We start from the raw sequence: 12,367 nt of genomic DNA, 5'->3' as shown, positions 1-12,367 counted from the left end.
GTTCTGCTGCAGGAAGTTCCATCATCTATACATACATTTGCACATTTCAGTACAGGGCTGGTGTCACACACACACCTGGGAAAATCCAGCCAAAATACACAAAGCAGAGGCTGACAAAATCTAAAACTTTACAGAAGATTGACACCTAGTGGTTACAAAGCAAAAGTACACATTCTACTTTCCGTTTTCACACACCTGACTGAATTCAGGAATGTAGTGCTGGCCCAAATTTTGCCTATTACCTGAAGACACTTAACATAGAAACAGATACTCACATATTCAATTGGAGCAAGAAAGATAAGACACCAGCCGTGAGTGAGAAGAAGCAAGGGTCCAGGTTTATTCGTTCCGTTCCACCACACGAGATCCCCACAGTTTGAGACGCCCCAAAATGCGATCTCAAAAACCAGAGCTGAAGCTCTTCTATTTATACAGTTTTCTTAGGGTCAGGATGACCCAGACACCAATATGTTTAGAGTTAGCTGTCCCAGAACACCATTATGTATGTTAACCCTTATCTTGCAGGTGCTGCTTGGCTCCAAAATATATTTTGTTTTGTTTCACTCTTTAACAATAACCCGACCTTGTCTGCGTCACTGTGACTGGATTTTCATCGAGAACGGACACTTAAAAACACACCATCTCTACATTATGAGTAAATTTTATGTTTGTTCTACATTTCTTTTTTGTTTATAGTGCTTGCATGTACATTACCCTATAAGGGTTTTTCATGAAACAGAATATGAAACAGATTCATTTCTGTTTTCTGCATACACACCAGGCCTCTGTGTGTGTGTGTCTTAGGTGAACATCTATTCATACAGTCCACCAGCCCAGTGAATTCTCAATAAGATTACATATTACTCATACTAGGTCTCCCTCGTGTTTATTTCATGTATATTTCATATACAACAGTAGACTTTTAAACAGTCTGTTCATGAACATTTTTCCTATTATGCATTGGATACAACTGAGGGTTTATGGGTAACAGAGTAGACGTGTTGATTAAAAAAAAATGCTTATTTGGTCCAGGAATAGATCTTCAGTAATCAATTTATCCTGGACACTGTGGCTTTAAATTCAATCACCTACTGGTATTATTCTGGGAGGTGGGCGGAAAACAAAGAACCCGGAGGAAACATACACTCGCTGTCCACTTTATTAGGAACATCTATACACCTGTCTAGTTTGAGTGAGTCTGTGCCCATGATAGACTCCTGTTCTTGGCTGACAGGAGCGGAACCCGGTGTGGTCTTCTGCCGATGTAGCTCATCCACCTGAAGACTCGATGTTCTGTGCATGCTAAAATGCTTTTCTGCTCACCACGGTTGATTGAGTTACTATAGACTTCTCATCAGCTTGATCCAATCTGCCCATTTTCCTCTAATCTCTCAACAGTATGTTTCCACACACGGAACTGTCGCTCACTCAATGTATTTTTTTTTTTTTTTTTTTTTGCATCATTCCGTGTAAACTGTGAAATTCCCAGCTTAGTAGTTTCTGAAATACTCAAACCAGCTCATCTAATACCAACAACCATGCCACAGTCAGTCACCGAGATCACATTTTTCTTCATTCTGATGTTGGATGTGATCATGCAGATACAAGTCAAGAGCTCCAGTCAGTGCTCTTTTCAGCTGTGCTGCTGCCACATGATGGACTGATCATATAACTGCATGAACGTGCAGGAGTTCCTGATAAAGTGCATAGTGAGTGTACATGGAGAACATGCAAAGCTCCATACAAACAATAACCCAAGCTTTATGATCAATTCTGGTCGACTTTAAACTATTTCACACTCCATGTCAGAATGACACCATTTTCCAGCAGGATTTCATGTTCTACCTGCTTTAAAACACCTTAAATAAGGATACTCTTCCAACAGCCAGTTGCCAAGCCCATGATACAATACATAAAGCACAAAATCCTACGCCTCCAGCAGTTTTAACGCACTGGTGTAAAGAAAGAGACATCAGATTTTAGTTTCAAGTGTGTTTTAATGAAGACACTGATTAACCTTATCTTGTGATGAGTACATTAATTTCCATAGTTTCCAACTCACAGCCAGATTTAGAAAAGAAAAAAAAAAAAAAGTATATCAATATGTAGCTGTTGCAAAACTAAGGTACATTATTTACATTCCAAAAAAAAAAAATAAAAACAGTGCCATGGTTTCTTTACGGATAGGAGTGAATACTGAGGCCTGAAAAACGACATCTTGACTCAGGAGCCTGACTCCTCCATAGGCCCTTTTCACCTCATCAGAATACAAACAGTTCAACAACTTCCAATATATGTTACAAAAGAAAAAACACTTCATATGGAAATAAACTAAATATACCAACAGACCAGGAAGGAAAATCTTCCTGCTCTGAATAAGTCTTTTAATTCTCTGAAAATTGTTAGTCAAAATCTCACAATGCATTACAACCATGAGGTTTCGCTAAAAGGTGCTGTGGCTGAACTCTCCTGTGACCTCACCCAGCAGATTCATGGCACCACAGTCTATAAATAAGCAGATCCTGTCCATCTTTAGGCATATAGAACAGTTCATTCCAACAAGTCAAAGTCAGTTCCTGTCTGATTATATGAGGAGGGAGCAATATGACTATACTGCCATCAGCAGCTTTGGGCAGTTGGGGTGCATATCATTTTCCTATCGAACAACACAACGGCCATTTTTGCTTAGTATCAAAAAAAGAGACTAAAGGAGTTGTGGGCAGGCACGGCACTGAAGAGAAATACTGTGACTTTGTCATCCCTCTGTTTTAAATGAAGGGTTAACTAAAGGCCTATTGGGCAGCTAATGCAGTAGTGCATAAATAAAAAGAAAACCACCAACCATCACTTCTTTTCCATACAGTTTTAGACCACCAGTCACAATAATAATAATAATAATAATAATAATAATAATAATAATACCACCTAAGGCATGATTCTATACATTTCGTTACACATTTCTGTAAGCATTCGAGAAAGGATCCTTGAATCTGCTACTTTTTTCAGAAAGAAAAAAAAAAACAAAAAAATAATAGATTTTTGTATGCCTTAGTCCTTTTGTCACATTTTCACATTTTGATTATTTATTTATTTATATTTTTTTTACAGCTTTAGCTCATTGGCAATTTTTGAAGCTATGTTCTTGAACGCAATGGAAGTTCCCGATATCCGCTTGAAGCGCACGCCATTGAGAGAGAGACGGGGCAACTTGCACACCTCCATCTCCCACTGGACGAGGCTCTCGGCATGGCCGTCGCCATGGACGCAGAGCAGCAGGAAGCGTTCGCGTTGCTCGTAGTCGCAGTTGTTGGCGTCGAGCACCTTGCGGATCTCGCGCATCATGTCGCTTGGCTCCATGGCCGACGTGGTCTTCATGCTCCAGGTGAAGCGCAGGGAACGTGGCTTGGTGTCTTTCTGATCCTCCTTCTGATCCCCGGACACGGTCCGACTGCCAGAAAAAGGGAAGACGGTTACAGCTGAGCACAGTCCAAAGGTCAGTGTTGTGTGAATTAAAACTCCGTGAGAGTCATGAGCATGTGTGAGAACTGCTGCTTAGCAGAGCAGGAGTAGTGATACAGGTGCTATATCATACAGATTATTCTCAGTACAACAAAACCATGGATAAATGCATGCATGGGAGCACAGCGTGCAGCAAACACACATCAGTTCTGCATGCAAATATATGAGAACAGCATAGGGGAAAAAAACATAGGGGAATGAACAGTTTTCCACAGCCACTGAAATAATATCCATCACCCAGAACTGGATATTACAGTCACTCAAGGCAGAGCTGGAGATTCTCTCAATGGCACTTATACTAAATACCCAGCACTGCAGATCAACTTAAGACCTTACAGCAAAAAACAAAACAAAACAATATACACTGAGACAGTAATTGAAAAAAACAAGAAAAACCCCACATCCACCGACATAGCAGTTGGTGCACTGTTTAACCATGTAATCACTGACTGTTGCCCATCTGTGGCTATGTAGGGACAACCAAAAGACCTTTGCTGACCAGAAATGATTGAGTTGGTGAACAATTCTCAGCACAGCAGTAACACACAGATTATCTGCTTAGTCGTGGTCCTACAATGGAACATTTCAATTGGTGGACAGAATAGAGAAAATCCTAGAAAAAACCCCTTAGGTAGCTGTAGATATAAGGTAAGCATACCTAATAATGCCTTAAAACTCAGTGCAGCTAGCGGGGATAAATAATTATCTATTAATAAAACTATTTTAATTAAAGGTGTAATATGATGTTTTGTCCAAAAGGTGGCAGCACAGTAGAGAAAATTCTTTTAAAAGACCTCCGTCTTGAAGACTTTCGACTTCATTTTTTCCCTGTTCTGATTTTAATATAAACCCTGCGAACCTCAAAAGAAACCAGTCAGTAAATGTTAAAGCTACGGGTGTCAAACTCGAGGCCCAGCAGTCCAATATGGCCTGCTGATAAATGAAAATAAAATACAAGAATAATTTGCCCCACAGCAATATTACCTAGAATTCACACCAGATGCACTGCGTAAGCGTCACACACTGACTGCCTGTCCAATCCACACCACATCTCGCTTCAATTTCCTAACAACAATAACGTCCATATATAGAACAGTGTCGGTGAAATGAGCAATGAGGACAGTCAACACGGCGCTAGCTGCATTTACAACACGCTTAAACGCACGGCACAGACAAAAAAAACTGCATGTCTGATGACCTTATTCTGAAATATTATTATTGTATAAACATTATATAGTATGATTTTAAATAAAGTTAACAGAGCATAGACACTGTTGGGGTTTTCAGTGCATTTTGTTTCTGCTTCACTGAGAAGCACGAAAAAGTATAAAGCAAATGCTCCAGGGAGGGTGAGCTCACATTTTATGATTGATTCTAAATGTGAAAAAGCATCACCCAATGTACTGCCCTACAAAAAGGACAAAGGACATGAATGTTTTCAGTGAAAAGAAAACAAAGCCTGTATGATTTCTTCTTTACTGCTACAGTAAGCAAGCAGTGTTATCATTGAATACAATTTATATCACTAATAGCACAAAAACAATTTGGTAAACTGATTCATGGACAAAGAATAGTTGCACTTATAATGTTGCAAATCAATCATAATCGTGCTTAGGGCCCTTCAAAAATGCCAAAGCGGCTGAGACAGAAACTGAGTTAGACATCCCTGATTTAGGCCATGCTTTGTTCCTCACTGCTAACTGATTCTACACTCATACAGTGCCCTCCTTTAATATTGGCACCCTTGGTAAATGTGAGCAAAGACGGCTGTGAAAGATCGTCTTTATTGTTTACCTTTTGTTTAAAAAAATTCACAAAACTACTCTGCTCTCATGGATTTGAAACAATTGCAAACAAAACACAGGTTTATCCAAAAAAAAAAAAAAAAAAATCTTTGTTAAATATAGGTGTGCCACAATTATTGGCACCTCATGAATTCGTATGAGAAAAATATATTTGAAGTATCTTCCCATTGATATTTTACATTTTTTAGTACTACACCTGGGTGACTAGGAACAGGAAATTGTTCAACCATGACTTCCTGTTTTACAGGGGTATAAATATGAGGTAACACGCAGGCCAAATTCCGGAATCGTGTACTGTGACCGTATGTATTGCCTACTGCACGGACGTTGAAACAGTACGTACTAATCAGTATGTGTGTGTAGTATGCCTACAATCCTGGACATGTTGGCATTGTCATGTGACCGTCAATGTCACAACAAACGCAAAAATATTAAAGGGGTCACCAGATTAAAGCAACCGCACTAGTAGCAAAACGCACATCAGGAAATTAATAATGTAATGTGGGCGGGGTTAACAGGCTGAGGTAAATTCGTTAACGTTAGCTTGTTCAGCTAAAGCATGACGGAGATCACACACACTCAACTGTTTGCTTGTTTAAACCTTCAACGAGTTAACGATTTATTCGGGTATTGTTAAACAAGTCCTGTTTAACCAAAATGTAATACTTAAAAAGAGCACAATTTTATTTCTGAGCTTGCCCGCACCAGTCCCGTTGCATTATGGGATTGTTTGACTTGCGTAGTGTTCATCGGTCGCATACAGCAAAATCTCGCCGGAATCAGTACGGGTATTTCTCACCTACTGTTTCTTGCATACTGAGAATTCGAACATACTACACATCTGGTGTACTGATTTTCGCCTACTGTGTAGTAGGGTAGTACACCATTTTGGATGCAGCCTTAGTCATTCATAACAATGGGTAAGACCAAGGAATATAGCTGTGATGTGCGGCAAAAGGTTGTCGAGCTTCAAAAAGGTGAAGTGGCTATAAGAAAACAGCAAAAGCATTTAAAATGGCCATTTCCACCATCAGGGCGATAATTAAGAAGTTCCAGTCAACTGGAAATGTTATGAATCAATCTGGAAGAGGATGTTGTGTCTATCGTCTCAATGCACTGTGAAGAGGATGGTTCGAGTGGCCAAAAAATCTCCCAGGATCCCAGCTGCAAAATTGCACAAGTTAGGGGTCAGAAAATCTCCAAAACTAAAATCTGTCACCTACATCACCACATGCTTGGAAGGGTTTCAAGAAAAAAAGCCTCTCCTCTCATCCAATAACAAACTCAAGCGTCTTCAGTTTGCCAGACACTACTGGAACTTCAAATGGGATCGGGTTCTATGCTCGGATGAAACCAAAATAGAGCTTTTTGGCAATAAACATCAGAGGAGGTTTTGACGAACACAGAGAGGTAGCCATATGGAAAAGTATCTCATGCCCATGGTTAAATATGGTGGTGGCTCTTTAATGTTTTGGAGCCGTTTTTCTGCCACAGGACCTGGAGATTTTGTTAGGATACATGGCATCATGGACTATCATATCTCATAGAAAACCTGTGGGGTGAACTGAAGAAGAGAGTCCACCAGCATGGAACTCAAAATTTGAAGGATCTGGAGAGATTTTGTATGGGGGAACGGTCTCAGATCCCTTGTCATGTATTCTCCAACCTCATCAGGCCTTATAGGACAAGACTCAGAGCTGTTAACTTGGCAAAGGGAGATAGCACAAAGTACTGACTAAAAGGGTGCCAATAATTGTTGCACACCTATATTCAAAAAGATTTTTTTTTTCTCATGAACCTGTGTTTTGTTTGATATCCATGAGCGCAGAGTATTTTTGTACATTTCCTTTAACAAAAGATCAAAAGTTTAAACAATAAAGACAAATTTTTCACAGCCTTCTTTGCTCATATTTACCAAGGGTGCCGATATTAGTAGAGGGCAGTGTATAATGGTAGAAGTTAGCAGTGTGAAACTGAGGATGCAGACACATTCCCAACCCCTTGAGGAGAGTTCCAGCTCTGCAGAGGCTGTAGACAGAAAGCACAGTGAGAGGACAGGGGATACACTGCATGACGCTAGATGGCCAAACTGGGCGTCCTGTCTCACCTTGAGCCCTCATGTCTGCCATTCCTCTCAAACTCTGCTGGTACTCTTTATAATCAGGACATAAGAAGAAAATAGGTCAGAGGTGAAGACAAAATGGGGGGGAATAAAGGGGGTGACGGGGAGGGGGTGTGGACGACACGTTATATCACAGAGAGGGGGAAATACAGGTTTTAACAATCCTAGGACAAAAAGGACAGAGCACGTTCATATCTAAAGACTCAAGAAGGCTGGCCAGTGTCTTCATATTCAATTTCCTGTGGGTTAAGGGGAGGATATTGTTCATGCACTCAGAGGCTAAGAAAGTGATCAAACAAGAGGAGGAGGATTCTTCAAGCGGTTATTTCTGTAGACTAGGAATGAATTTCCTGACATAAAGAAATTAAACATGGTGACAGTTGTTCCCTCCTTTGGGCACTCAAACAGAAAACATGATAAGCAGAGCTGGGAACAGGAAGAGGGGTTGTCATTTGTTCTCTTGCTCTGCACTACATAGAAAAAAACTATAAAAGAGCAACTTAATTCACACTGATTACACTTGCCCCTTCTGCATTTACAATGAAGGGGACAAAGAAAAAAGTGTTGGTTTAATTTGAAGTGAAACACGGAGTTAATGCAGATGTAGTGGGCTGGAACGTGGACAAGAAATTGAATAATCTCTTAAAAGTACTCAAAGTAACAAGATGCTCCATATATCTATTTAATCTCCTTTGGCTGTGGTTGTTTTTTAAAAAAAAAAAAAAAAAGAGCCAGAATTAAGATGCTCCCTGGCTTATGATTACAGTGTCTATCCAAGATGAGTGGGAACGGTTCTTAACCGAACCCGCTAATTTCCTTTACTGTCTTAAGTAGGTGTCTACTGCTTTAGATCAGAGGACAGGTGCAACGTTGTAAGCCAAGTCAGTCTAAACTGTGCATGTGTAAATCTAACACCAACTGGTTATAAAACAAATTTCCATTAAGCCGGGGCATAAAATTAACGTCTGGTGAAAAGCGGAGCATTTCTACGAGTTCCATTTGTGTAAAATAATTTGATCATTTTAAAGATTACCTGGTTCCTCACAGTGGTGCTTTCAGTTACATTTCCACAGGCTTTTATCCAATCCTATCGCCTCACTCGAAATGACTTTATCCTCATGTTAGCACACACTGTCCTTCCAAATGTGCATGTTCATTTATAGAATGTATTATTGTCATTGCTTTTTTTTTTTTAACCCTGTAACTATGCTGTTTTGGGCAAATATCAGTTTTACTTTGGGCAAACTGAAAATATGAAATATTGCCTGAAATATTTTCCAGACCCGAATACTTGTGTGGACAGGTTACATAACACATACATTGCAGCTCATTATATGTGTCATTTATTAACTAATGCAATGTCACATAATATTTCTGTGCAGTATGTGTGTTATAAAGATGACTTTGTTGATCATTTATGGACATCACTGCAATTCCATATTCAACAGCCCCAAATGCCAAATGAACACATCCCTTTGTTTAATTGGTTACCAGGGACTATGCTGAGAAACCAATCAGAATCCTGCCTTTTCCCCCCATTTTGGTTTGACAGCCAGATGGCGACGCTCTGATCTTAGGTATATCAAGATGACAGACTGTCAAGTATGCAAGGTTTCCTGCAGGAGTAGAAAAAGCAGTGCAGATCTGTTTAAGGTGAAATGTAATTTCCCCCTATTACTAGCATTTCATTTGAATCATTTTCAGTGGAAATGTCAAAAAGGTGTTTTATGGCTATTAATCTGCTGATGATGGGTCATGCCTTAACGACTAAATGACTCTCTGGCATCCGGCCAAAATGCATGAGCGTCACACAGGATTTCAGGAAGGTTTTTTTGTGATTGTTGCGGCTAAAAATGCTCGATTTTGTTGCGGCATTTTTCAAAAGTTGTGAAGCAATTCGCGGAGTTTATGCTTTTTTTGGGAAAACTACTTGAATTGGCGAAATCGCAATAGCACAAAATTGTGTTCCACGATCTTTCACAGTGATGCTTGTTGGTAAATGAGACCTTTTAGCTGTACTCATATTTGACGCACGTAAATCGAAGGGGGCTTTGGCCAAATGCGTGCAGTGATGATGTCACATGGCGTGTTGTGGTGATGTCACTTTACGTGTCTTGTAACAAATCTTCAGAGGATCTGCGGTCGTTTTGAAAAATTGCAAGCTCCTGCGTATATTGGGGAGCTTCCTTGATTTTGCATTCATTTCTGCTTTTCCTTTCAAAATCCTGGAGGGACTATTAATTCCTGGCTATGGCACTGCTTTCTGTTTACTTTGGGCTAGCAAGTAATAGTGTTGGAGTGCATGCTACATATGCTTTCACATAAATATGCACAGTTAAGACCGGTCTCAGTGGCACCTAGGTGCAAAGAATAATGATTTATCACGACTACATAAAGTCCTCTCTCTAAATCATTCTTAAATCTGTCCACTCTAGCAATATGACCGATTAAGCAGTCAAGACCTCGTTTAGTTTAACTCTGCAAACAGTTCCTGCGCTTGGTTACTGCTGAGGCTGTGAACCCTCATCATCTAATGAAAAAGGTGGGAATGTGCTGCGCTGCAGTACAGATCTTCATTCCTGATCATATAAACAGCAGGTGGATAATAAGGTCATATGGTTAAATATGAATCTGTTTGATTAAGAGGAAAAAGGCAGTTGGGATTTGTACAGTCCAACCAACACAGTGTGAAAGGCAGAAACAAGTTCACTGTGGGAATTTACACCTAGAGAAGCATGTCAACAGTAGGTGGAGTCTGAGCCCTTGTACAGCGGGGTCGTGGTTTAGGAGCATTCTGTCTGGACAGATCTGGGGAAAACTGACAGGGGCAGGTCGGAACATCTAGAGCAGATTCTATAACTAGGACAGGATCGTGGAGAATCAGAGCAGGGCCAAAACGAGAGGGAGGATCGACAAAAAAAAAAAGGTTCTCGGTACCTGAACTCCAGACATCTCGTAACAAATCGCTCTCAATCGCCACATCTGTCAGCGGCCAAATTTAGCGCCCAGTACGGTGGCCTGAATTACACAACCAGGAGTTTATCTTCTCAGAGTTTCATTGCAAGTAAACCGAGGGGATGATTCCGAAATGAAATCATCCTGTGCGTATTTAAAAAGATTATTACTTGCCACGACACAGGTGTAATTAATTAAAACAGTCACAAACTGTATCAGATGCAAGAAACTACTGTGAAACTCATGAAAGGAAAACGAATCCCCACTGTAAAAGAAAAGTTGACATTAATAAGAGTATTAAAAACAAAACAGATACAAAAGCTTAGAGTTGCGTACACATTTCCATCCTGTAGAGAGGCATGCACACGTGATTAGTAGAGCTTCTGGTGAGTCTGTTTCTTTCCATCAGGACAGCAGTGATCTCAGGCATGCTCAATCGCACTCCGATTAAGGCACACGGATCAAAGAGTGAGTATCAGGCAATTCATTCAGCACTTTGCCATACTTGGTTAATGTTAACTCATGGTCACACTCACACACCGAACTGAGGATCCTACCTTTTGGTAAACCTGAAAGACATGTTTCTATAAAACAAACACACAATGCAAAGAGGCAATTACAATCTACACTTTGAAGGGCAAACATCAGGCAAGAAAGAAATATGCAGAATAACTATTTCTGTGTGTACTGATACAAATAATATAAGGACACAGACATTTCTAATGGTGGCAACATGATGGGAACTTAAAATAAATAAATAAATAAATAAGAAATTAAAAATCTGCAGCATGGGCAAGAAATCACAAGTGCTAATATTGCTGCTATTTCCCAGATTATAAACATGCAATCTCCTAACATGCTTAGAGTAGCCATATTTATTTGATATAACATTTTACTGCCTTCAGAACAGCACTTCAGAGACCACTACTGGGTCGAGTTTCATTTTTGTCCTGGGGAAATAAAAACCTAATTGACCAGGTTAAAAAGTGGTACCTAACATAATGTAATAACATGTGTGTTAGTTTACTAATGAAGTGCGTTAATATGAAGCAGTATATGATTATCATCCTCTTAAGAAATTACACCACGGACCCTAGTCAGAGTTGGCAACTTGCTTAAATTGAATTCTGGGTGGATTTTCAGATTTTTCTTGAGGACAAGTGGCAAGCATTCAAATAAATAAATCTAAAAAATATCAAAATAAATCAAATAGGAGCCTGGTATATTGCCAATGTAAATGCTGCATGAATAGCCTCAGTTGTAATTATTACATTAATCACTGAAAATTTGGTGTAATTTAAGAGTATTGCTTCAAACATCATTATTCAGCAGCGTATAAAATAGCACTTGATCCAGCACATCATATTCTATTGCATGTCGTTTTTTTTTTTTATTATTTAAATACCGTTCGACACAACTGAATAAAATTGTAACATGGGAGGTAAATGAATATTGCTCCTCTCTCAAGCCGATACCGTGCTAGAAAAATGAGCTTTAGTTCAGAATCACACGTAATTGAGACACGCCTCATTTTAACCGACACTGTGTATAACTCTCACCTAATTTCTGCATAACGTGTGTAAATGTTGCCTAACTTCTGCATCACTATGCTCGCTTAAGTCACCTCTGAACACTGCCCTCAAATGAAAACTTCTGTTTTGAAAGTCAATAAGGAGTGGGGTTTTTTTTTCCTCTCTAGTTGCTGAATCGACTCGTCCATCAGACTACTGTCAATTACAAATAAACTAATAGCCTACAAGCAAAATCTGCTTGTCCCAGTAATTTTCCATCCAAATGCCATGATTTTGAGCTGCTTTCATATTTTGTCTGATTTTGAATATGTTACCGTACGCGATCGAGCAGGTAAGGTAAAAAAAAAAAAATATATATATATATATATATATATCAACCAGTAATGTGTGGTGTTTGGCCTTGTACTCTCCCTACCCTATTCTAATATCAAGCA

General features: G+C 39.5%; 1 protein-coding gene across 6 annotated transcripts in view; it reads right to left on the bottom strand.

Moving 5' to 3' along the window:
- Positions 1-803: 803 nt before the first annotated feature.
- Positions 804-12,367, bottom strand: part of mark3b (MAP/microtubule affinity-regulating kinase 3b) — a 59,759-nt gene continuing 48,195 nt past the window's right edge. The window contains exons 17-19 of one of the 6 annotated variants that reach the window (XM_053613615.1): positions 10,959-10,985; positions 7,432-7,476; positions 804-3,448 (exon numbers count right to left, since the gene is read on the bottom strand). In XM_053613615.1, coding sequence (XP_053469590.1) covers positions 3,103-3,448; positions 7,432-7,476; positions 10,959-10,985 — 418 coding nt within the window. In that variant the 3' untranslated portion in view covers positions 804-3,102. The remainder of the gene's footprint in view (positions 3,449-7,431; positions 7,477-10,958; positions 10,986-12,367) is intronic. The other 5 variants (XM_053613610.1, XM_053613614.1, XM_053613611.1 and 2 more) reach the window with 5 other exon arrangements.

This window comes from Ictalurus furcatus, chromosome 25 (assembly GCF_023375685.1).
Source record: "Ictalurus furcatus strain D&B chromosome 25, Billie_1.0, whole genome shotgun sequence".
NCBI classification, from domain to species: domain Eukaryota; kingdom Metazoa; phylum Chordata; class Actinopteri; order Siluriformes; family Ictaluridae; genus Ictalurus; species Ictalurus furcatus.
This window is presented reverse-complemented; position numbering and strand designations above follow the sequence as displayed.